General features: G+C 42.0%; 2 protein-coding genes across 2 annotated transcripts; both read right to left on the bottom strand.

Moving 5' to 3' along the window:
* Positions 1 to 944: 944 nt before the first annotated feature.
* Positions 945 to 15,808, bottom strand: LOC137663236 (beta-microseminoprotein-like). The gene is made up of 4 exons (XM_068400214.1): positions 15,758 to 15,808; positions 3,110 to 3,218; positions 1,771 to 1,876; positions 945 to 1,074 (listed from the first exon to the last, which is right to left on the bottom strand). Exons 1-4 carry the CDS (start codon positions 15,758 to 15,760, stop codon positions 945 to 947), a joined length of 348 nt encoding a protein of 115 aa, XP_068256315.1. The 5' UTR covers positions 15,761 to 15,808.
* On the bottom strand, positions 10,852 to 12,863 carry LOC137663125 (beta-microseminoprotein-like). The gene is given in 3 exon segments (XM_068400016.1): positions 10,852 to 11,214; positions 12,110 to 12,212; positions 12,740 to 12,863. Coding segments are annotated over 3 exon segments (357 nt in total). The 3' UTR covers positions 10,852 to 11,084.
* Positions 15,809 to 26,271: the final 10,463 nt, after the last annotated feature.

Here is a 26,271-nt window from a genome sequence, read left to right as displayed (position 1 = left end):
CTCTGACATGCTCTTTCTGTTACAGAGAAATAGAGCATGGAGACATAGGATGCTCATAGTCACTTGAGGAAAGGGGCAACTGAACAAATGTACCTATAAAAATTATGAAGCAGTGCCCCAAGGGAGAGATTATACCAGCATGTGTATCCTTCTTGGTTATTGTTTGTGGATTTGCTGAGCTGCTTCCCTGTTTAAACCCAGTCCAGATCAGTCTCTCCATCCAGCCACAATCCTGCCCATTTATCAGTGTAATAACTTGAATTTCATAAGGGTTAATCTGAATAAAAGTCCCTTTCTTTTACCCAAACCCTAGGTTGAGGACTGGGTCTGCTGTCCTGTGGGTGCAATGGAAGTATAGTGCTGGGTTAGACTGGGTAGCTGGTGGCTCTTGTAGTCCATATGTTGGGCATGCTCCACGGAACAATATAGGAGAAAAGGTCATTGTACAAGACATTGTCCTAGAAAAGACAGTGTTCAGAAAGATATTTAAGTTGCTTTTCATTTCTTTCTTGTGTTTTTTTTGAATGTTAGTTCTTTAGGTTTCCATCCTCAAAGAAGAAAATAAGTCACATGAATTTCTGATGCTTCATCTGATTTTATTTTAGCTTTAAGATACAGCTGTGCACAGATAACAGAATATACTCCCTGGCACTGAAGTGTGGATGGAGAAGAATTAAGACTAGCAGCTACTGAGGATGCTTAAAAATGTCAGCTTTAATTTCTGCTCCCAAGGAAGGAACAAGTCAGTTATTTCTTCATGGTGAAGCAGAAGTCAGAGAAACCAAGGGAGTCTTCTGTGGGTAGATATTCAGTTTTATTATTTGTTAGGCTTTATGAGTAGAGTTCACACAACAGCTGCATTTTTCAATGTTTTTGGATTTGTGAGAGAGAGAACTCTTGGGGAAAAAAGAGGAAATATCCCCCAAATGCACAATCCCTCCTTGTCAGCCCACCCACTCATGGACTGGGCATTCTTTTAAGTGATCATCTTTCTCCACTACTGTATAACTGCAGGTCTCCTTGTTGAAAATACTTTCACACTTCTCTTTGTCATAGCCAATTGGTGTTGCAAAGCTGTCATTGGAACAAGAAAGAAAAAGAGGTGATGAGATCAAGAAGTAAACAATTTCCATTTGAGATGGTATCTACACTTTTAATATAAAGCGGCTATACTGAGGTGGTGTTCAGGAGAAGAAAAGGGAGCTCGTAAAAAGCTCCCAGCTCAAAAGTTACTTAGCCTGCTGCTTAAGCAGGATTAGGGGAGAGTTGTTATTTACTCATCTGATTTACGCCCAAGGGATGTTTGTTGTGTTTATTTGCTACTCAAATACCATTGATTTTTCTTTTCAGCCACAATATGGAACAAGAATCGCATGAGTGGTTGTGTGTCACTATAGTAAAAATAACAAACAGACCAGTGTATCTTGAGCTGCTTTTCAGAGTAAAGAGGGGCTTTGTGTGGCTTTGGGCAGATCTGGATTAGGAGCAGCAGAAAATTCTTAAGTAACTATGTGTTCTCCCTTGAATCAGTATCTTGCCTGAAATTTTAGCCCCAAGAAGAATTAAGTCCTTTTTTTAAATCAAGAATGTTTGTCAGAGGAACTTCTTGCACACTGAGTGATGATGGTGTTGGGTTAGTACATAACTTTGTGATATGAAGTGAGTGACAGAAGGGACACGGTCATTTCTCAGGGACCCCTGTGTGAAGGGAAGTGCTTTGTGCTCTGTCACGGCAGTGAAGGAAAACCCCCACTGCTGCCCTGAACTCACCTGGAGCAGCAGTCGATTCCGTCCTCAGAACAGGAGCAATCATAGCACTCTGAATTCCTCCAGTGGGAATACAATTTATGCAGCTCTCCATTTGAGTCACGGCAGCCTGAAAATGTAGTGTGCAAGCAGCCTTCAGTGTCAGACCTATCGCACTAACAATGCTATTGCTTGTACAAAATGGGTGGGATCTTTTTTGGCTCTTTGCATTAACATCCCTGTCTGGAAAACATGGAGGGTCCCCAACAGAGCTGGACTGCTACTGTACTAATGCACGGAGAAGGGCATTCTGGGTCCCTCTGTTTCCTGTGGTCCTTGGCAGCATCAGGCTTCCTGGAGTAGCTCATCTTTAAGTACAGGAACGGAGCACCCAGCAGGAAGATAACTAGGCACAGACCTGGTCAGAATTAAGAAAAGGCTTTGACTTCCCCCCTCATTAATACCAACTGTTGTTGACTCCTCACTTAGGGCAAGACTAAATCTGCCTGGAAAACTTTTCCCAATCCTCAGCTGCAGGAAGAAAGCACATATTGGATATAAAGTTCCTGTCCAACAGTCATGGAATAGGCTTTGTAAATGAGTGATCTGGAAAGCAGGATTTTATGACAGGACAAGGAGGATTTTAGGGTTCTAGGTTGTGTCTTTGCCTATGAATATGTTCTGTTTCTTTGGCAATGCTAACTCATTTTTCTAGTAGTGGCACTGGCTTTCCCAGAAAAAAACTTTATTTTGGGGCACTCTGTTTATTTTTCATACTGGCACACATCAGCTCTTCTTGTGTCCAAATAATTGCATGTTTCTTTTGAGCGCTCATTTTCCTTCAGCTCTACTCTTCTGCAGAATGATAGACTAGCTGTGTTCAGGAAGAGCAGTCCCACACTCAAGAGGAACAGCCATTCTGTTCTTAAGAACTTTCCTTGGGACAGGGAAACAAATGAGTAAATTGATCAGTGTGCTGAACATTTGCCATTCTGTTCCCTGCTTTATATTAACCCCATAGAGAAAGGCACTTCTCCTTTCTCTGTATTTCTAAATATGCTGCCATAGTGAAAACATGAATTATTACTTCATGCAGATGGATAAACTAAGCCTATGGTACTTCCCTGAACAAAATTTGTTTGTAATTTGGCCCGTGTGATGCTCCTCAGACAAATTCTTCTTTTTTTATAACATGTTATAAATTCCCTCTCCATACCCCATTCTCCCCCCGCCCATTTCCTGGCAGTTTCTCTCCACTGTTTCCACTTATTTCTAAATTGTAATAGATTGCACTGACTGGACAAATCAAATCAGGCAGTGCTTGTGGTGATGCCTGTCAAGTTGAGGACAGTTGACTCCTTACCTATGATCACACCATCAGACACCTCTGGCTTCAATGGCTGAAAGAAGCAAGCAGCATTGGACAGTGGCACGCTAACGGCAAGAACAAGAAGGCAGGCCAAGATGGTTTTCTGAACAAGAAAGCAGAATTAACATGAATACTTATATAACTATTAAGATGTCTTGATTATAAATACTTTCCAAGTTGCTAAAATCAAGCATTGCCTGATACAGGACTGGTAGACCCAGATACTCTTTGTGAAAGGAGTATATTCTATTCCTTCTCCCTCCCCATTCACTTTTCTTGTCCTTATTTTCTCCATAGGATTGGTCACCAACTGTCTCTGCCACTAACCTCACTCATAGTTGTAAAAGCTCTTGCACTGAAGTCTGAAGAATCCACTGGATGTTTCACCCTAATATTGGAGGATTAGGAACAAGCTGAAGAACTTCAGCTGAAGTTGAACCCTCAAGACTTGGCCCTGCTTTGAGCAGAAGGTTGGACCAAATGACCTGCAGGTGTCCCTTCCAACCTAGATAATTCTATACTCTATGACCTTTGTCAGCAGCTTTTTCTGAAAGTTCAGCTTAAATTCCTGAGCTAGTCTCTTATTCTTCAATATTAGTTTGAAATGTTGAAGAGCTTTCATTGAGGATATGCAGAAAATAAGTGCAAGAACTCTAGGGTGGAATTAGCTGTGATGAATTTAAAATCTTGGTAAGAGAGGAAAGATAGACCAGGAATAAACAATGACACATACACACACACATATTGTATTTATATGTGTTTTTTTTGGACAGAGTAGAACTGGTGACTTATAAAAAGAAGTCATATCTGTGAGACGGGAGGAGCAAAAACAAGCATTTAATTTTGCAGAGGAGAGGTTAAAACCCACAGAACTGCAACAGAGCTGCAAATGAGTAAAAGTCAAGATAATGTTTTTGAGTTTAACTAGATGTTCAGATGTTATCCAGACTTTTCACAAAAATGAAGGCCAGTTCTAAGTTGAGACATAACAGAGCTGCTTTCTGCCAGGAAAGAGATTACTTCCAAACATTACACTTAAGTGAAAACAGGTTATAATAAAGAGCCTTAGCTGAAGTCCTGTTAGACATCTCCTGCCACATAAATGCTGATATCTTTTACCCAAGGTTCTTACCTGCCTATCTATCTGACTTTTGCTCTCAGAACAGAGTTTTTATTTTCTCTGAGTTGCTTATATCTGAGTGCTCAGATAAATCCAGCAGAACCTCCTTTAAAATCTATAGCAACATACCATGGTCTTTTACAGTATAATATGTAAGGACTCACCATTCTTGCAGAATTATACTTCCAATAAGGAGATGGCCTATAAGAAGCTCATCTTCTCAGAGAACTTATATAGAGAGGGAATTTGTGATACCAGTCCTTGAGCAAACTGAACATGCCTGAATAACTCCAATGAGGTTTCTGCAAAATGACCTCATGGGGTGGACAGTATTAAAATAAGCCAATTATATACAGAAAGGTTTGGTTCTGAAAGGCACTGAAGAAATAGGTGTGGCTTTTGTGCCACACCAGATCTGGAATGCAGTTATGGTAGGTACTTCAAAAGGATTTTCAAGCCTGGAAGGAATATTTAGCACTTACCCTGAGAAATCCATTAGAGACTGTGTGGTTGTCACTCACAACAAAATTTGCATGGTTAGTTTGAACCATCTAGGTTTTAAAAGAAAGGAACTTTGAACAATCATTCATCTTTCTTGTTCATCAGCTGAAGATGAAAGAAGGCTCTTGTGGAAAAGGAATGCTGGTTGGAAGGGTTACATGTAAAGCAGGGTTTCTGTGGAGAGTGTCTGGCATTTGTGGACCCTTAGAAAAGCATCCTAGATAACCATTTTCTTCTTTGTTCAGTTTTTCGTAATGTAGAAGACCCATATGCTCAGGTCCTCTGTGAAAAAATAAGCATTGTATATTTTCTTCCTTAATCCTTGTAGCCAGCGAGAAATGGTCCCTTTTCTGTAGAGGCTGTACATGTCAGGGGCAGACATGATTTCCAAAGGCTTAGGACAGTAATTTGATAGCAAAGGAGTCAAGTACAGTCCCCTTTTGTGTAGCTTTGATCTAGTTGGTTCAAATATTTCAAACTGTGTAGCCCCAGTAGGTGAGGAAGTCTTCCCCTTATAACTAGGGCTGCACAGTTTGCAATACCTGAACTAACTACTCTGGCTGCCTAATTGCATTGCCTTATTGTATGGGTTTGAGAGCTGAGGTTGAACTCCAAGCCAGGGTAGCTACTCCATGTTTTCTACTCAAACACCGGCATTGAGAGCTAGCTCAGGAAGTCCATGTGAGAAAGCCAGCATGATTGCAATGCAGGTCACAGTGAGACCACGGCTCACAGGGACAGCCTTAGCTGGCTTTCAACTCTGTAGGTTGGGTAAATAGTTGCCACAGCGTAGACAGACAGCTTTTTTGTAACTTCCCTTTGTTTTTTCATTCAGTTACTGATCTTTCTTCAGGATGGCAGATAAGAGCTGTACTGCTTGTAGGTGTTCATAGGTTTAAGAAAGGTGCCCACAATCAGCCTATCACTAATAAATTGATTTGGCAATGCTGATGTATGCACTGCAATGAAACAGGAGACAACTAACACCACAGTCACATGGCTCATGCCCTTGATTCCTAATCCCTGGTAAACCAACAGAACATTGCAGCCCGTAGGAACAGGCACTGGCAATTTCTTTACTGACTTCAACAGAGTCCACACGTCCCCTTTGGATCTCTCGCAAATATGTATGAAGCCAATTTAACAGCATCATTGTGGTTTGGGATACTGTCAGTGTTTCGGGGGAGGTATTTCAGAGCATATGCATTTTTCTCTTAAAGGGGGGAAAAAAGGTTCTGTAGGATAACAAAGTAATACACCCTAATCCTAGGCCAAAGCCACCTTTTGTATTCGTTGTAGTGAAGGTGGGAAGAGTTCACGCATTCCCTTCTGATATCTTGTTCCTATGCTGCCTGTCTAAATTGATTTATGTTTATGGGATGGTTAAGGATGGGCCCTAGCTTTGCGTGTCTGCTCTTCGTAACCTTTATGTGCTGAGAAGTAACTATTTCACCTTGGCTGAAAATACTGTGGGAAGTACCACAGAGTCCTGTTCAGGATATTGGCTCCTTCGTGTCCTCAAAGGTAAGCACTGGAGCAAGTACTCCCAGATAGTTTGGAAGAAAAGGACCATCAAATTATGTTGTCTTAATTCTGTTAGTATTACTGAGCCATTTAATTTTTTTCTTCTTGCATGTTGTGGGGTTTGCATACAATATTTTGCTTGACAGGCACCCTGCAGCAGTTCTTGTATGTGAACAAAAGTCACCAGACACATAGCGATTTGTGGTGCTGGTGTACTGGAGTGAAACTTGTCGAATTTGTTACAGCCAAAACCCAGTCAACTTGCTGGTTTGGTGCTGAGTAACAGAGAATGCACTTGTTTCTCAACTCAAAAAAAAAAACCACAAAAATCCAACCAATACACATGTGTGCTCTCTCTCTCAGCTTTTCAGACAAGCAGTGACCGTGCAGCTGTTGCCATTGCAGAGCACTCCCTATTTTCTAGGTGCAAGCTATGCCAGGTATGGAGAGAAGTTCTTGAAAGCAGCTTTCTTTGGAAGGCAGCAGGGAGCGACCTGTCTAAGCCTGGTCAGCGTCTAGGGACAGTGAAGAAGTTCTTTGTGTGACCTGTGAACCCAGGGGACCCTAACAACACACTGTGGTGCTGCAACCACTCAGAACAGCAAACTCTAGGTAGATAATCCTTTCATATGCTGATTACTGAGGTAATTTGTGGCCCATATTATGCTTCTTTTTCACGTTGTTCATGTACAGGATGATAGGTGCCTTGATTGTGGGGGGAACAGGTATCTCCAACAGACATTGCTCTCTTGAAATCTCATGTTGTCTTCCCAACCGGTTGTTTCTTACTAAAAACATTCTAAGAATATCAGTGCTCTGCCCAGTTCTGTGCCCTCTTTCCACTGATGCTGATGAACAGAGTATCCTGTTTCTTCCTAAGGTGAGTAAACATCTTGGGGACTTTCTTAAGATTTATCTCACTATTTTACTTAGTCATTTTCAGATGGGATTTTTGGTTACATCTCACTGATGACCACAGAGATAATGAGAGTAATGCAAGATTATCAGCCTTGTTTTTTCTGTGTCAGTGCTCGACAATCAGCAGAGAGAAATACAGGGTGATTTCAGAGCAGTAATGGTATTAAAAAACACCAACAAACTAGCTAATATCCATGAAAAGCATTACTCTATGAACAGCTTAAAGATAGAAGAGATGCACTAGAATGAAAGCAGTCCAGGTACCTTGTTTCTTAGCCCAGCCTTTCAGTACTACTCTCACATTCTGGAGGGATTAGATTTCTGCAGGAGAGAGCAAGTGCAGGACTCCTTATGGAAGATAAGTTCACATATCCAGTCATTAAAACCAGTAGGTTGACTACCACTGCCATTGAAAGGGGGAAAGCAAGAGGAAGCATGAGGCATATCAGATCACAGATCATAAGTAAACACAATTTTACAACTAAATTAATCTTGACCTTAAACTGACAAAGCTATGTATAATGTACATTGGTTTTACAATTGTTAAACAAAGTCTGCCACATGTGCTTGTGAGAAAGGACAACTGTTTTCAGGAAATGCACAAGCAAACAACACTAAAATATACGGTGCACTGTTGACACAGCAACATACTGTAAATGTGGTAGAAGGAAGTTTTATCTTGGTGGGAACATTTTTGTTAACTCTGAGGTTCATAGACCCACAAACCTCAAAGCCTATGCCCTCAGATCTCTCCTGGCACAGAGATCAGCAAAGAATTGTATTAATTTTACAGGCAAGGGGCACAGATGGTGTGAGTGACTTGTGCCAGGTAACGTGTGGCTTAGCAGAAATTTGAATTGAGGTCTCCATTCAGGCTGGGAGGCCCAAGCTGGAGACAACAATGTCATTTCTCCCCTGGTCTTAACTCCCCTGTCTCTTTCCATATGTAGCAGAGTCCCCATCCTTGGGCCAAATTTCAGTTTTAATTCAATGCAGTTTCAGTGGGATGAGAAACTACTTTTCCATCCTCTGTGGGTGAGCAAAGATCCCTCTTGCTAAGGTGCAAATGCATTTTTTTAAAACACATGGTAATTCCTCAGCTAGTCCGGAAAATCCTGTCAGGTCATGATCCCCAGACGAAGGTTCAGTGCTAAGCAAGGGACATAGGGAACAGACAAGAAGATCTAAAGAACCAACCGCAAATGCCAGGCTGTGCTTGCAAGGAGGAGACCTCCGTCTCTGCAGTGTGGTTAGTACTGAGGGAGACAGCCACAGATACTATAGCAGCAAGGAGATAAGTCTAGAGGCAGCAAAACAAAACGGATTGGAGTGACAGAGCTAGCCAAAAAGAGATCTCCAATTTATGGGAAATGTAATATTTCCTATACTTCTAACTTTCAACTCAAGCCACATGGTAACAAAAAGATCTTAGAAATTTTCAGTGAACCAGAAAATGACAGAGAAGTTTATTCCAGAAATGAAAAAACACAGTGATTCCAAACACAGGTTATTATCCTGATCCTGGATAATATCCTGACCCACTGCAGCTGATAAAGCAGATGAAGATCATAAGTCTATTAAAAATTAAAGATTTTTTTGATGGAAGTGTGACTGAAGGAGTTAGCTATAGGAGGGATGGCGGGTGGGAGCATTGTTGTAGTTCTTGCCACCGATGTCTCTGGCTTTGTGGAACTTACATGGTGCAACTGTGGCCCCTGCTCTGGGCCATACTGGCATTGGTAGCATGCCTTTGGTTCTCCAGATGGTACCAAATTTGTGCAGTCTTCCCTCTTTAACACAACCTGCACATGCATGCACAAAATGAATGGAAGCTTTACTTCAGTTTTATACTGTTGGTTACTTAGTTCAGCAATCTCTGGGCTTTTTTTCTGGGAAAGCTCAGTTAATTCTGTGTATACCCCACCTACACTGTGTCTCTGCTCTATTTAGCGAGCATGAGCTTGTTTCCATTATCTAAACTTGTTAGTCACTGATTCTATGAAGATAAAACAGAGTGGTTGGATATTATTGCTGCATGGACTCAGAACAGACTGGCTTGGGGAGGGCAGCCACAGAATGCTTCAGCCAAATCCATGGGATATCTTGGATGTTGGGATCTTTTACCTTTTTTTCTTCTCTGCTGTTTTCCACTGTAATGTATAAAATCCTGCTTCCTCCCATTTCTTGTTCTACACCCTTCCTGTCTGTGGTGGGTTGACCCTGGCTGGATGCCAGGTGCCCACCAAAGCTGCTCTATCACTCACCCTCCTCAGCTGGACAGGGGAGAGAAAATAAAATGAAAGGCTCATGGGTTGAGATAAGGACAGCGTCCTTCAGGCATCCACCTGCTCTAGTGTGGGGTCCTCCGTGGGCTGCAGGTGGGTATCTGCTCCACCAATAACCTCCATGGGCTGCAGGGGGACAGCCTACCTCACCATGGTCTTCACCATAGGCTGCAGGGAAAACTCTGCTCCAACACCTTTTTTCCCAAAAGGAGGTATCTTAAGTGAAGCCGTAAGAAAGTTTTTATAACAATGTTCATAGGCAAATTACCAAAAACAAAGCCAGAGAAAACATACCACATTAAATCCTTCTGATTTTACTGATGGCTCACAGAGCCTGAGACTGGTCATCTCAAGAAGCAAGTACCCCTGCTGAATAAATATAGTCTGACAATTGATTTTGGGCCCAGGGAGGATCCCTGCCCTAAGAATGCTCAGCTGTGTGTAGCCTCATACTTTTACAAGACAACAGACTTGTCATGATTATGGAGCATCATTAAACAGTCCATTTGTCCTGGAAGGTGTCTTTCTTTTCAAACCATACAACAGTTAACTGCAGACTGTTGTGGTTTTCTAATACTCAATTCTGGAGCAAAGAGGCCATATAGAAGCAGCATTTTATAGGTTATTGTTGCCTGAACTCCTATATGTGGGCAAGTTTAGTATGCTACCAATTGCCAGATGGGAGATTCAGTTTTGAAGCCCATCACTGGCTGGTCTTCTCTCGCCAGGCAATGTGGGGAAATTTTGTACTGAAGAGACAGAAGGCATCTGCCTTTTATTGGTACCTCAAGCTCTGCTGCCATGAAGAAGCATGTCTCCAGGGGTGATCTAGATCTCTTTTTTCAGTGTGGGCAAGAACCACTAATGCAGTGCAGTGTGTGTAGACTTTTAGGAGTGGGGCTTGAAGGAGGACACCTGGCAGCACGTCAGAGTGGGCAATGGAGAGGAACAGTCACTGGTATTGGGTGATGACATTGCTGGAAAGAAGGAAAAAAAAAAAAAGAGGAGAAAAAGGATGATGAACTTCCATCCTCGCTGTTTTTTCAGAGGTCGCAGGTGTTAGCAGCACGGGTCTTGCAAAACTCCTGCAGCAGTTCAAGTATGCCCCGTGTGCCCTGAGTAGGAGCCATTGTACAGCAAGTCCCAAACAGTGCATCCCTTCCAAATGATAATGGATTTTGACTCTTGGTGAGCTAAAATGTCTGCTCTAACCCTCGGCTAGAACAGAGCCTGCAAAGCGTGAGAGCGGCTTGTGCCAGGGTACCGGTGCACGGCATGTTGGAGTAGTGAGGTGAATGCATTCCTTTCTTGAAGAAGGTGACATTGCTCTGTGTTATTACATAAAAAGAACCATCATCATTAAGTGTTTCTGGATGTTTCATCTGGATTTATTGTACTCTGAAAAGCTCAGTGATACTAACGCAAGTAATGACAGAAATGCGACATTGTGTCTGATTATGGATCTTGTATACTGAATTGGAACAATTAGGAAATTAGAAGTGAGCTGCTGAAGTACTCTCCCTTACAAGATCTCCCATGTCTTTGAGTGTCTCTGACGGCAAACCATCTGTAGGAAGGGGAGCAATTCCATAGTGCAGAGAGGTTCGGAGCAGGTGGGTCATTAGCCCACACGAGAATAGACAATACACTCCTTTGAGGGGTCACTCTTCTGCACCACGTCATAGTCACAGCTTTTCTTGTTGAAAACAACTTTACAGTTCTCTTTGTCATAACCAACAGGAGTATGAAAGCTGTCATTGGCAAAGAGAAAGCAAATGTTAGATTGAGAGCAATAAAAGATTCAATATTTCAGTAGTTCAGTGATTATAGCTTGAACTAATGCTGAGTGAGATACCTCTGAAACTACAGCTAAGACCAGCCTAGCTAGCTTGAGTGCCACACAGCTACAGCTTTCAGGGCCTCAAATGATGCCTTGCTGCACTGCGTTGTGTAGATGTACCAGTACGCTCAGCACTAGCATAGGGGTTTCTAGCACAGCACTCTACAGTGTGACATAAGCATGGCCTTAGCATGTTTTATCTCTTTTCCATTCATTTTTCATTATTAACAGTTTGCCTAGAATGTGGTAGCTGTTTCCTGACAGATTGAGTGTCACCTGAGCAAAGGCGATGATCATAATCAAGTCATTTTGGCCCTTTGAGAAGGTAGGATAAGAGGAAAGGAGGATGTTGGAGTGCGATACTTCAGAGTGGAGCCTTGTCACTCTAGGATCAGCCTATTCACTTGAGAAAAGCACCTCCAGAAAGGGATTCAGATAATCATAAACCCTTTAGAGGAGCTTCACTTAAGTCCCCCGTGGAATTAATTCCTTCCTAATCCCAATTTCCCTGCTAAGGAGAGACTTAACTGCAGTGTAAGAGGGATTCACAGGCTCCTCAAAATTAAAGGCAAGCACCAACTGGATGTGTCCGGAAGGGCCTGTGTCCACTCCCAGTCAGCAGAAAGTGAGCTAAGGTAAATACAGCCAAGGATCCAAATGATCAAGAGTTATATGTGGCTTGCTCTGTCTCTGTGACATGGGTGAGGAAAGGCTCTCTTGTGCCCTTAGAAACTCATTTATCCCCAGCAAATGGAAAGCTGTGGTCTTCCTATGAGCAATGATGCTACCAAGGAGTTCAAACTTACAGGGAGCAGCAACGCATTGCTTCTCGGCTGCAGCTGCATCTGAAGCAATTTTCTGTCCTCGCAATCTCTCCAAAGGGGTATAGTTTTCCATTCAAGATACAGCCTGCATAAGGCAGCAGCAAAACAAAACATGTTCTTTAAGGCTCCATGTAAAGGCTGAAAAGTTTAATAGTTATTTCAAGGTTTCTGAAAATGTTTTTCTTGGCAATAGTAAAGTAGAAGTCATTTTGTTCTCCAGGTTATTACCCAGGCTATTTTGAGAGCCTGAACTTGTTTCTTCCTCACTTGTTAGAGACAGTTTCAGTGTGACAGTTCTGGGATGAAAGTGAGCAACCAAACAGCCCAGTCTGCCACCTGGCACTAGACTTTATTCAGAACTACTCTCAACTCCTGCATCAGCTCCATGTGCTGAAATAGCAATAGCAACCTACCACCAATAGCAATAACAACCATACCCAGTCCAGGGCAAGACTTTGTTTTTCCCTACTTTTGGCAGCTTGATGCTGGAACCTCCTATTCATGTCTTTCTGACATCTGCCCCTGTCTTGTATTTTGAGCCTTTCCTGACAGCTCCACGTAGAGCCAAGCTGCCACAGAACAATCAAGTGAGAGGACCTTCCCTGTTCTTACCTTTGTCGGCCTCCTCTGCCTTGTTCATTCGAGAAAAGCAGTATGCATCTCCCAATGTCACTATGATGTCCATTGCAACAAGGAAAGCCAGAAAGTTCTTCTGTTAAAGAGACACAGAGCCCATGGCATTAATTTAATTCCACTTTGATTATCTTTGTTTTCAAAAGCTAAGTCACTGAACCTGAAGCAAAAATTAGAAATAACCTTATGTATACATGTTGGAAAAGGGCACTCCAGATATTTCACTGCATTGATGACTTTTTCCTTTAGATGAGAAGAGACAAAATGATATGACAAATGTGTCAGCAGCATCACTACCTGCTGAAGTCCAATCTCTAGAAATCACAAGAAGCTTCAATAGTATTATACACTTGAAAGCCCTGTCAGACTCTTATTAGTGCTTTATTTATTGCTATTGAGTTAGATCTAGTTATTTCTTCAGCAAATCGCTGTCTGAATAGCATCCCATTGCTTCACTTTTGGGTACAGCAATTTCTCCAAACTTGGCAGTGGAGTGGAGATATCAGACCTAACTATATTCCAGTAAGTTTTTTGAAATAGGTGGCTGGGTAGAGAAGAGAGACACAGATCAGTGTCTTATGGCAAAATTCCAGTGCTGTACATTCTGCTTAGCAGCGCTTGAGCCATCTTGTCAAACCATGCACACACAGGTCTGGATATGTCACAGTACACCCTTCCTTTTGTCTAATGGTGGCAACAGCTAAACACCTGTAAGAGCTCTTCAAAAATGTCCACTGGGACCTGCTGAACAATCAGGACTTTTTTGAAAAGGCCTGCATAACTTTGTAATGGCATTTATACTGGGTTAGAAGGACTGGAGAAGCATGAGAGAGCACAGGGTTATTTTGATGAGTTGCTCAAGCTGCATAACTTAAGACAAAAGTTTAAGAATGGCTGGAGATTGAGAAGCAATGGAGGAAGTTATTTAAATTTTCTTGATAGCACTTGCAGGTTAACATGAAAGGATTGTAAAATGAGTATATCTTTCCAAGATACTGTTCTGAACTCCAGAGGCTATTGCTACTTGAAACTGGGGTTTAAAAAGGACACTGAAAAGTCCAGAACTTCAGGCAGATGGTGAGCCAAGGCGAATCTCCTTTGCTGTGGAAAAAAATTGCTATTTTAATCCTTAATGTGCTGCTTTCTTATAGGGCTGAGGGACATTTATGCTGTAGTAAAAGGGAGGAGGAGGGTCTATGGAGTGGTCTGGGAAGGGCGTAAAAATTTCTGTAGCAGTCCTGTGATTTGGAGTTTCTGAGGATTTGGGGTAGAATAGAGCCAGTTGCCATGCTGAGCACCATAACCAGAATGAGAGAAGTTAAGAAGAAAGACTGAAACTCTTAAACTGTGCTATTGTGTGCTGCCTGGCCAAAGGAAAATTATCTGAGCAATGCCTATTCTGTGAAGTTGTAGGATGTAACATCGCAGCTGGTCTCTGCTGAGGCTCCACGTGCATTTGGCATGGATCTGTGGGGCTATCTGTGCTGTCCAGCTATCCAGGGCTTTGTGAGCTCAGGGAATCACGGCTTTCCACACAGGATCTCAACATGCTTGGGATACTGCTTGCTGTATATTAGCCACCCATCTTGAGTTTGGTGGTGGCTTTCCTCCAAACTGGTTCAGGTGTTTGCAACAGCACAGGCCAGTTCTACCAGAGGTCTTACTGCTGTCACTCATATCTTTACAGAAAAGACTAAAATCCTTATTTTGCTGTGCTGGGCTGTCTTCTGTGAATGTTTTAGTCTTTGTTTGCTCCAACATTTGTCCTTATCTTGCTATTCCTAGAAATGCCAGTTAGGCATGCTCTCTAAAGACCAAAGTTCTGGACCTTCCACTGAATCTAAACAGAAACAAGGGGAAGTCTGTGGTGTTTAATCGCTGTCTCAACTGGCTTTATGCTGGAACAACCAAAGGATACATCAGCTAAGCAACAGATATTTAGCAGTAAAGGCCCCTCATGTAAGCAGGTTGAGCACAGGAAGTATCAAACCGGTAAGAAGGCACTGGCAGAAACAGTATCCTTTATTAGAAATGGTGGAGATTTGTATTGTTACACTGGTGCCAAGGGCTCTTAGTTAAACACCAGAGTTGTGTTGTTCTGGGTGGTCTGTGAGCAAGGCACTTCAAGGAAATTTTTTTTTTTTTGCTTATTTGCTCTCTTAAAAAGGGGATGCCACTCGCCATCTTGCAGAACAGAATCTTCCAAACTGGATTTAATGGCCTTTGAAAGTGGGTGAATTAATGCGGAATGAGATATCAGATCATTTTGTTCAACTAAGTCTTGTCTGAGTATAGACAAGCCCTCAGGAAAGCTTAAGCAGAGAAAGAAGTAGATGATAATTTCTGCCTTTATTTATGAATCTACATATATTACAAACACTACTGCCTCTTCTGTAAAACTTATGCCATTCCTGAGATTCTCATCAAAGGTAGTAATTGATGTCTGTACCTTTGGGGATTACATGAGCATAAATCAAAGGAAAACTAGGCCATAGGGCTTTGCCTATCTATTAGACATAATCTACTGTTGATTCAGATTCTGCAAACATGTTTGGAGGCTTGAATTGCTGAAACAGGACACAACTTGATAGATCAAAAGAGAAATGCAGACAAAATACACTGTGTATTACACTTTTCATTGTAAAGGGACTATATTTTAAACTATATTTCACATCTATAGGTTTTAAAAGCACTGTCCTAAACGTTTACAAAACTCTGAATATTTTCACATACATTTCTGAGAAAAGGATAACAGCAAGTGAAAGACCAATGATACATGGGTACAGTTTCTTGCAAATAATTACCAAAGAACAAAATTCACAGTAATCTTCACAAAGATGCCTTACTTTCTTTGCATCTTGCAGTTTTTTAATGGAATATATCCACATTCAAAAATGTGTGACTAGGTGATTCTCTTAAATATCCTTCTTTTGCAGTTTTAAAGAAAACAGCTATCTGCATCCTCATTTTAAAAAAAAATCTAAACCTTTGACTTACCATTGTGGAATGCTTGGCTTCCAAAGAGCTCCAAGTCTCCAGAAGAACTCTGCCAATGCTTTATGTTGAATCTGAGAGTAAATATTTTATGGTGCCTTTTCTGGGCAATTGCCTTTATTGAGCAATTCAAGTCTACAGGAAAAAAAGCTTACTCAACTCAATGCAGTTATGTTGACATTTCTGAAGAAATCACTGAAATTTCATCAGCTGGCAATGAGAAAATGTTTGATTCCGTAGAGCACTGACCTGGGTAAAAGGTTGAACCCAGAACTTTGCATTCCTTGGAAGCATTATGATTAGAAGAAATGCCTTTCTGATGAAATACAAGTATTGATAGCTAAGCCGTAGGCAGTATTGTATGTTTAGGTGACTTACAGCTGTGTCAGGAATCCATGCTAACCATTTCTTCTGTCAGTGGGCTGGAATAAGCTTAGAGTAGGGAACTAGGTATTAATAGCTCATGGAGCTTTTGCCAGATCTTTGCATACTCATGTTCAATGCTGCAGTGCGCACTGTAAGATAACCAAAGGTACTTGGCCATTACCAGTATTAAAACTTCTTAACATTCAGATCTTGGTCAAAGCTGGATCACATTACAACGTTTCTCTTTCTCCTCAACTAAAATAAGGATTTCCTCTCAAATCAAAAGCCTGCTGTTGCTCCTGTGGGACTGTTCAGGCTTTGACCTGAATAGCTGTGATCAGTATATGATCACTTTTATATGTGAAAAATACTTTCACAAGCAGTGATAAATTTCAGAGTGCTAATCAAATACTCTGCTTTCTCTTGCTCCCACAACCTGTTTTTAGAATGAAATAACAGACTGTGGCCCTACCTATGTTTCAAAAAGAAATACTTCGTTACAGATGCTGGCAAGAAATTTGAAACTTATTCCTGTGGGAGATTTATCATCAGCTACAGGAAATTTGGCATATGATTTTAAGATTACATTTAGAAACTTTGGACAAATAAATCAAATAAAATTGGCTGTACTACAAGCTAAATAATTTTGGGCTTTTTTTTTTTTAAAAAAAGTAAATTAAACACAGTTATAAATACTTTGGAATGGTGGAATGTCAGCCAGAAAAGTTGTCATTTGTTTCCTCCTATGCACTATGTATTTCTGAGTATTAACAATAATTAATGCAGGTTTTGGATGTATTTAATCCAAAGAATTCAGCAGGAGCAAAAAAAATTTAAGTACATCACATGACAACTCCATGACCTTCTTGGAGGAAATGCTGAAGTTGAAGTCTGTGCAGGTTTGATAATCCTTTAGTAAGAGATACATAATTCATGAAAAGTTACTAAGCATTCAATTTGACAGACTACACACCTGACTTTATTTTTGTGTTCTGATATTATCACTACATGTTTTAAAACTTTGAAAATCATGTTTATGTCCTTGAGAAAATTCAATAAATTTCCTTTCTCTTCCTTTCCTTCTGGCATACTACATAATAGTGCTTTATCATCAAGATCTCCCTCTTGTCTGTGCTTACAGAGTGTCAAGTCAGCTTATAACTTCTCTCAGGTGAGTGCAGTGTTTTTGGTCTTCGGTTGTGTAGCACAGCTTTCCTTTCATTCTTGTAACCCATTTCTGAACAGTCTCCAATCTGACAGTATCTCATTTCAAATCTGAGTATAGAACAAGGTATGAAAGCTTGTAAGTGTTGTGGAAATGACCCCAGATACTATGAAGGACATAATGCCTTTCCTGCATATACATCCAGGGATCACATCTGCTGTCTTAAGCACCATATTGTTCTAGATACAACACATTTGCTTTCCACCCCTAAATTCTTCTCAGGGACGCTGTTTATGTTTTACAGAGTTGTAAAAAATTCCTATTCCTATAAAATTAAAAAAAAAATCTCTGAAGCATAGATTAAGTAAGCACAGTTTAGTTCACTATCAAGACAACAAGACTTAGTTATTATTTGTCAGATTAAGCACTGTTTGCAAACTCTATCAGCAATGATTTTATATTTTCTCCCAAATCATTTGATGTAAGGGTTTCATACAAGTCTAGAGAAACTATAGATGATGTGCACCAACCTATGGCTTGCACCAGTTTTACAGCATTCCCTTCACCTACCATGTGCAGGCTTTGTTGTTCCCAGGTCACCCTGGGCTTGACAGGAAACTTTATGCCAGTCCTTTTGTGGTTTTTGATAGCTCAAAACAAGGCTGTTATTGCTTTCAAAGCACTTGTTAGGCAGAACACCTTATTCTTCTGCCAATGAGTTCTTGATAAAGGTGCTGGAGCCCTGCCAGCTGCACTGCTGATTGTCTGCTGGTAGGCTGACACTTCTTTGAGTGCCTTTGAACCTCCTGCCTCAGGATATGCAGATCTTGCTTTAAAAGATTTTAGTTTCTTCCTAAAGTCTTAGATCTGGCTACATCTCCACTGAGTTGCTTTTTTAATACACTTTCTTCAAGAATGATTTCTTCCATAGCACCGCACTAATTCACTTTTCACCAGTTGTCATATAGCGTGAAGAGAGACAAAACTGCCTGACAAGCCCTCCTGTGAAAAGTGTATCGTCCTTGTGATCAGCTCAGCCATTTCTGATCATTTTCAATATTCCTATGAAGTCGATAGCTGGGTTATGAAAACACACAACGTTGAAGGTCTGCCTTTTCTGAACGCAAGACTACTAAAAAGCGGAAAACATTTTTAAGGCTTTGTTGGTAGGGCAGCTGCTAAGGATTTCATACTTAGACCTTTCCTAGTTTCCCTGTTGAATACTGCTAAACATGTCTGGTCTCTTTCAGCTTCTCAGGAGGAGATTTCTCTGAAGTGTTGACACCTGGAGAAACCTCTGAAAAGGTTATCCTGTCCCGCTATTATGGTATTAATTTTGTAGTGGTTAGAAGTACTTTTCTAGGACCTTCTAAAAGGCAGGTTGATTTGGGGTGATGGTCCTGTCCCCACAATCCTGCTTCATGACCCACGGGCAATTTGCGGCTCAAGGTAATCTATTGTTACCAGAATGTTTGTCAAGTGTGTTTTTAGAGATGTAGAGAGAAAGAAAAGCCCCATTCCTCTGGTTTCACTTCCAGGCTATTTAAAAACCTTGTAGTTAAATTGAGGTAAAACCTAGCAGATGCTCTTCTTTTATTTTAAGCATAGTAAACTTTATGTCTATTTACACCTAGCAATAGGTTTAAGTAGTAGTTTGGTAATAGTAGTTTAAGTAAATTTCCTCTCAGCTAAAGATACACTGCTAGAGAGATTCATTTTAAGTGCAACTAAATGCTTTTGCACTGGCTTAAATAAACTAATTTAAATTCATTACTGTTAAGGAACTCTGGAGTATGAGCAAGAGTTTAGAATAATGTTCTTGGAGAGAAACACCATATTATAATCTGCTAGACTAGATTTGCCACTGTTGTGGTCAGGAGAGGCCACCTCTGTGTATCAGGATTGATGTATACTCTATAGCAGCAGTCCATCAGTAGCAATTAAAGTCATGATCCTTTAATAGCTTTAGAGGCAATGTTGCTCTTATGGGAATGAATTCTCCGAGCATGAATAAGTATACACAGGACCTAGCAAGAATTCTTTTGGTACGCCTCTAGAACTGCCCTGCAGCTTTATTCCCTTTGTAGCTGCCTTCAGCTATTCATCTAAGTATGTATAATTCTGATGTATCCAGTTTCGCATAAAAAGGAATATGCTTTTCCTTCCTTTTTAAATGTAAGGTTCATGTTCAACAACACCAAGGTTCAACCACACCAAGCTGAGTGGTGTGGCTGATATACTCTAGAGGGAAGGGATGCCATACAGATGGACCTTCACAGAGAGGTGGGCCCATGTGAACCTCATGTAGTTCAACAAGGCCAAGGGCAAGGTCCTGCATGTGGGTCAGGGCAATCCCAAACATGGATACAGGCTGGGCGATGAGTGGATTGAGAGCAGCCCTGCAGAGAAGGACTTAGAGGTATTTGTGGATGAAAAACTGAATATGAGCTGGCAATGTGCACTAGCAGCCCAGAAAGCCAACTGTATCCTGGGCTGCACCAAAAGAAGCATGGCCAGCAGGTCGAGGGAGGTGATGCTCTCCCTCTACTCTGCTCTCCTGAGACCCCACCTGGAGGCCTGTGTTCAGCTCTGGGGCCCCCAACATAAGAAGGACATGGAGCTGCTCGAGCAGGTCCAGAGGAGGGCCATGAAGATGATCAGGGGGCTGGAGCACCTGTCCTATGAGGACAGGCTGATAGAGTTGGGGTTGTTTAGCCTAGAGAAGAGAAGGCTCCAGGGAGACCTTATAGCAGCTTTCCAGTACTTGAAGGGGGCCTACAGGAAAGATGAGGAGTGACTCTTTATCAGGGAGTGTAGTGATAGGACAAGGGGTAACAGTTCTAAACTGAGAGAGGGTAGATTCAGATTAGATATTAGGAAGAAATTCTATACTGTGAGGATGGTGGGACACTGGAACAGGTTGCCCAGAGAAGTTGTGGATGCCCCCTCCCTGGAAGTGTTCAAGGCCAGATTGGATGGGGCTTTGAGCAACCTGGTTTAGTGGAAGGTGTATCTGCCCATGACAGTGGGGTTGGAACTTTAAGGTCCCTTCCAACCCAAACCATTCTGATTCTATGTTCTTACTTTCCATTAAAACAGCTTTCCCTTTCAGATTAATACTCGATGAGAGCACAGGTATTTTGCAAAGTTCACTGCTGATTCCGTAGAACATACATATACCATGCAGACAAATATTTGCACGTAAGACACACGGATAACTAAAGCTCATATATGTTGGAAATATAATTTTTATTTTAAATAGGTTTGAAGCCTATTGAGGAAAGTTGGAAAACTCCCACTAACTTCCACAGACTTCAGATTAGATCTTAGGGCTTGGATCAAGCAAAGCACTTAAGTGTACCCTTAGCTTTAGCCATGTGGGTAGTTCCATTGTCGCCAGTGGAGCCACTCCTTGTTCTCAAGCACATGCTTGGTGAAAGGCTTTGCTGGATCTAACCTGCAACATAAGTTCACAGTCATTCTGGCTCTGTGTTGCTTTATCAGCTATGATGTATCAACTGATATGAGAAGCTTAATTTCTTGACCTGTTTACAGAAGTGGGAGGGCGGCAGTATTTCACTAGTTCTGCGAGTTTCATGTTTCATAGTTTTGCTAAGGACTGAAGTAGAAAACCATGGTACTGTCATTCAGGAGCTTTATTATTTTTTTCATTCTGATACTGACTTGGTGCATGACTTTGGGTGGCTCCCTTAAGCGTGTCAGAGATTTCAAGTTTCAGAGCTTGTTACCTGACTGTAGAGGACCACAGAACCCAGAGACAGAACCCAAAAGTCACCTTCCCCTGTTCCTCACACACATTCCTACCCCACACCAAGGGAGCTCCAGGGTAACAGCTGTCCTCTAAGACCATGTCATTTTACCATGACAGATGAGCTTTTGGGATCAAAGAAGGACCAAACCCACGTGGGGGAAAGCATGAGCCAATGAAGTCATATGTGTCCAAGTCCAGGTTCCTTTAGAGGATTAGCAGTTCTGCTCTGGATTTTTTTTTTCCTCCTTTAGGATTTCTAGTTACCTGAACTGAGTTTATCAGCCTGGTTATTTTTTTCCTGCTTGCACAACAACTTATTGCGGTAAGTCACTTGACTCAGTACATGGCAGCAAGGTCTTTTAGGTGACATGGGTAGTCATAGTCTCCTTATTTCTGACACACAGGTTATAATTAATTATTTTAAAGGAAAGTTGATTTTGAATTCCCTGAAATTAATAAATACACTGGTAGGCAAGTGATGTGTTCTGTCATTGCATTAACCAGCAGTGAATCCCAAGCAGGAGGCAGGGGGCTTCAGGCTCCTGTGCTGGTCCAGTGATAGCACATGTGTACTTATTTCTAGCTATAGACACTCCTTTCTATATTGTGCACCAGAGGCTGAGGCATCTTCAAGCCCTGACTTCACTCGTCACCCCCAAGGCCTTTTGCAGCCTGCAGATAATGCAGGTGCTGGGACTATCTCTTGGAGGCTGGGGAGTTCTGGTAATTGCAGGGCTTGGACCACCACATCTCTCCATATCTGCACCAAGCCATACAACACAACCTGTGCATGAGAATGAGGAATGGCAGGGAAAATGAAGAACAATGCACAAACTGTGTTGGGGTTCTTTCTTGTGTGATATAGAAGCTTATCTTTTAATTGTAACTTGACTTTTTCTTTTGTTTGCATCCTGTTCTAAAGTTATAAAAACATATTTACATTCTGTTAGCTATTGGGAAAGCTGGCTCTGGTATTCTCTTTCATTTTTTTACTTTGTCAATATTTGTGAGTTTAACCAAGTGCTGTGTCTGTTTAAGCTTTTGTTAGCACTTCCAGTGTGAGGCAAGAGAAAGCAGTACTTCTGCCAAAGTTTTTACCCACAGGAAAAAAAAATTACCCAGGCTATCTACATGGCATATCATTACCCAGATTATCCAGAAGGGAGAATTATATTTAAATTTATATTGAATGTCATGTCAAGATCCTAAGTCTTTGTCCACTGTAAGCTGTAACTTCTTCACGGACAAATGCTAATGGAAAGTTAGTAGCCGCTTCACACAAACAGTTAAAAAAAATAAGTAAAAGAGAAAAATCAGATCCCCCTAACCATCCCATATGAATAAGGAATATTTCTTATTATTTCATAATCTGTGTATGTGTGTTAGAAATCATTCTGCCTTTAATAGAGTTGCATATGGCCTAGCAGTGAATGGGTATAGCACACACAATACCTCCCTTAAAGCTGGCAGTGTTGTTTATAGGGATATTTTTTGGACAAAACAATCTACTACTTGGTTTGAGAGTAGTCAGGATCTGCTCTAAATGAAAATGTTTGCTTTCAGCTCTGCAGAAGTTGTGAAGAGACTGTAAGCGCTGATCATATATAACAAGCGCGCAATACTGGCCTCCAAATTACTTTCAAGGTTGCATCATCTTGCCTTTAGCCCTCTACAGCCATCCTGCAGCTGCTAAAAGTTCTGTTCAGTCCTATGGGCCTGTGGAAATGATTGTGGGAATCGACTGGGGACCAGGTCCGTGGGAAGGAATAGGTGTCATCTTGTGCAAGAGTGTAAGTACTGGATTTCCTCCTTTGCTTTGGAACTGCTTCTTGTGCTGATATTCACAGATGTTTCTTTGTGGAATAAAGAACAAGCTTTGAGGCTAACACAACCTATGCTTAAACTGGTGGATTAAGGAGTCCTAGTGTGCTTTCTGGTCTGGATAACTCCAACTGTTTGTAGTACCCCTCCCACTGCTTTTTGTCCCCATTCCATGCCTTGGTTTCACAGGAAGGAAGCCTAGGGACCTAAGCAAGGAGAAAGCCATCCAGATTGCTATAGCACAGAATCCCTAAGTGTGCCAGGATCAGCCCCCACTGCTCAATTCAAACTCTGCTAATTTCATTACTATGTTGAGAAGGCAAACTGCAGACACATATTTACATCTGTATCCCCAAGTCAGTTGAGAAATCCCAGAGCCAGCTGTAACTTCAGGCAAAGCCCCAATGCCAAGTCTGTATGCAAGCAAGTTTTCACAGTGGAGCAACAAACTTTCATCACTATTGTCTCTAGTTTTAAGTGTTGGCTTATCGGAACTAACCAGAGGATTATGGTCTGGCAGCAGTCTGGGGTAGTAAATTTTTAGACAGGACTAATAAGCAATTTCAGGTTAGGCAGTGGCTTTTTCCACCATGGAGCAACACTGCAGAAAATAGACTGAAGCAGGACCAGGAAGAGATCCATAAAGGTTTGCTTCCTCTTGCACCATGTCTGCATAACCATAGCACCCCACTATGCTCTGCTAGCTCTTCTCCAGAAACTGGAAGGCAGAAGGGAGCAGCAACTGCAGTTTGCGCTGTGTTTCTCAAATCTGTCTTGTGTATATTTTCTTCACACCCTTTGTGTCCTGTACTCTGGCCCACCTCTGCAATCCACAGGGGCCTTCCAGTAACCTGACTGCCTGACCCCACCTTCAACACTTTCACTGCCCCACTATTCAGAGTCCCACCAAAACACCTCTGGCTCATTTCACACCGCTGCAAATGCACAAGTCTGAAGAGTTGCATGGGACTGGCAGAATTACAAGGAACACCAGTCTGCTGTGAATTCTGTCCTTGTGGCCATGCAGGAAAGAACTTGTCCCCCACAAGGATTCCAGATGCACTCTGCCCTGCTCTGGAAGGTCCTAGGGAATATATGCTGCACAGACACAGATCTTGTGGCCACATACAAGTAGCAAGCGATGCCACAGAGCTAAGGCTAAATGATATCCAGCCTGTAAGCATGGATATCAGAGAGCTCAGCTCTATGCAGTCGTGCATGTTCTGTTTCTTAATATGCAAATTAGCCGCTGATGACGTGATTTTTGATACCTTTACATCACATATTCATTTGGAAAGTTCTGAGGGGAAAAGCAAGTGATTTTTCTTGTTACCATCTTCTCTCTAACCTTTAAAAGGAACCTGTCTAAATTCCTCTCTAAAAGGAATTTTAGGACTGAAATACTTTTTGGGATCCTGATCGTAATGTTTAGGTTGGGACTTCTAGAAAGCAGATTTTTATTGTGCCTTTCATAGCCCTCTCTGCTCAGAGACTGATGTATGTATCACAAATAAACAATTTCCCCTAAGGGAATATTCAGGTTCCATGTTGCTGTCTTTTTTTTTTCTTTTAATGGAAACTAATCTGCAAGATCCCCAGACTTGAAGCGGCCTGATGGTAAGACCCTACATTTTTCAGCATCAGTACACATAGAGCATATAGACCTCATGTTTTGTAATGCACAAAGTTCTGTGCCAGTAGAACTTTGCATTATCAACAAAGGACTTGTTGGATTTTATTCCACATTTCAGTGCATATGGAAAGTAACTAAAGGCAAATTTTTCTGGCTTTTGGAATGTTGCAGAGGAAGGAACTATGGTAAAACACTAAAAGCCTTGGAGAATAATTTTAGACTAATCCCATCTGTGTGTTTTTTAACAATCTTGCTCAAGACACTGTTGTGAAACTAACCTAGGTTAATATTTTTCTATTTGTACTTTGTTAGTTTCTGCTTTATGATCAGTATATTAAAATCCTTTAAATTCTACTAGGGTTGAAGGTCTGAGCCAGTTCAGTAATGGTACCTTGTTATAGAATCATAGAAAAATAGAATTGAAAGGAATACGATTTCACTTTTAGAAGTTCCTGTGTCCCTAACCTAGAAATATTCTTCAAGTATCTGGATGTATCAATATCAATGTATAAAAACTTGGGAGATCTTGGGCAGTTTTTCTTACTTAAATCGAGAACCCAAGGTAAGAGGTAACTTACTCAGTGCCCTCGTTCCTCATGAGGTCTTCTGTGGTATCAGTGTAGTCAAGTGCAATAAATAAATAAACTCCATGTGCTAGTATCAACGGCTGATCTAAACTGACCGTTTCCAATGAATTATTTAGTTACCAGCTGGAAGAACAGATGATTTTATTGTCATTTCCTTTCTGGTTAATTCACATGTAATAACAAACATATGAAATACAGTGGTATGACAAGGTTTTTTGATCCATTGGAAAAAAATAACTTAGTGAGAAAGTGGGACATTAGAGTGGGTATTTGACGTGTAAAGGCCCAGGGATAATTGGCTGTGAATCCCAGTTTGGCGATTTGCACCGTAAATTTATTTATGTTGGTGTATATAGTGTTTTCTTCTAGCAAATCCTGGAATTCTGTTGTGGGTTTATTAAGACTAATCCAATTTAAATCAAAGGAGATTTTCCCTGCCTTGTAAGGTAAGTCTTGCACATACTTTTGTAAGAAAAATAGGAGGAAGGGGTCCCTCTCTCCTTCTAAGACTGGGCATCGGCGTATCAGTGTACCCCATGGCAGTGCTCCAGCGGGGAACGCCGCTGTGCTGCAGATGTGTTGCCAAGACCTGCTACTCCTGCCACCCTTGACTTTGTTCCTGGTGTAGAGCCAGGGCCCCTCTGTGCACGTGCCATGAACGGTCTCTGAGTTAAGGGTGTCAGACCCTTGAAGCAGTTGCAATGGTCAAAGCCCTCTCATTGTGGTTCTTCATTCCCCTCACCTGGGAGATCTGCTCCTCACAACCCGCAGAAAGGCCGGTGTGAGCACCCCTCACCCAGCTGGGAGCAAGCTCAGCCATCTCAGCTCGAACACCCTGCCGGGGCCGTACGCTGCGATGGCTGAGTTAGGAGCGAGTGGGCACCCAGGTGAGTCCTCTGCTCCTGCCGGGCTGTCCCCAGCAGAGGCTGGCCTCCGGCTGCCATAGCCCGTACAGAAGACACCGCGCCTCTCTGCCTCTACCCGCCCGCCTGCGCTGGGCCAGCGGCGGGGCCGCGGCTCCCCTGGGCCGGGGAACGGCCAGGCCGCGTGCCCTGCCCGCCCTCCGCGCGCGGCACAGCACGGCCGCACCCCCTGCCGCCCTGCTGCACGCGGGGCGGGGCGGGGCGGGGCTGGCGGCGGGTCACGTGACGGCGGTCAGCTGACCGCCAGGTG

The sequence above is a fragment of the Nyctibius grandis genome, chromosome 4 (assembly GCF_013368605.1).
Source record: "Nyctibius grandis isolate bNycGra1 chromosome 4, bNycGra1.pri, whole genome shotgun sequence".
In the NCBI taxonomy this organism is placed as follows: Eukaryota; Metazoa; Chordata; class Aves; order Nyctibiiformes; family Nyctibiidae; genus Nyctibius; species Nyctibius grandis.
Note: the sequence above shows the minus strand (reverse complement) of the source record. Positions and strands in the feature narration are given on the sequence as shown.

Excerpts from the sequence above, each read along its gene's own strand:
- LOC137663236 (XM_068400214.1), bottom strand. Across the intron at positions 1,877-3,109 it reads GTCTGATGGTGTGATCATAG|GCTGCCGTGACTCAAATGGA; the intron begins GTAAGGAGTCAA and ends CTACATTTTCAG. Across the intron at positions 1,075-1,770 it reads GGAATCGACTGCTGCTCCAG|CTTTGCAACACCAATTGGCT; the intron begins GTGAGTTCAGGG and ends TTCCAATGACAG.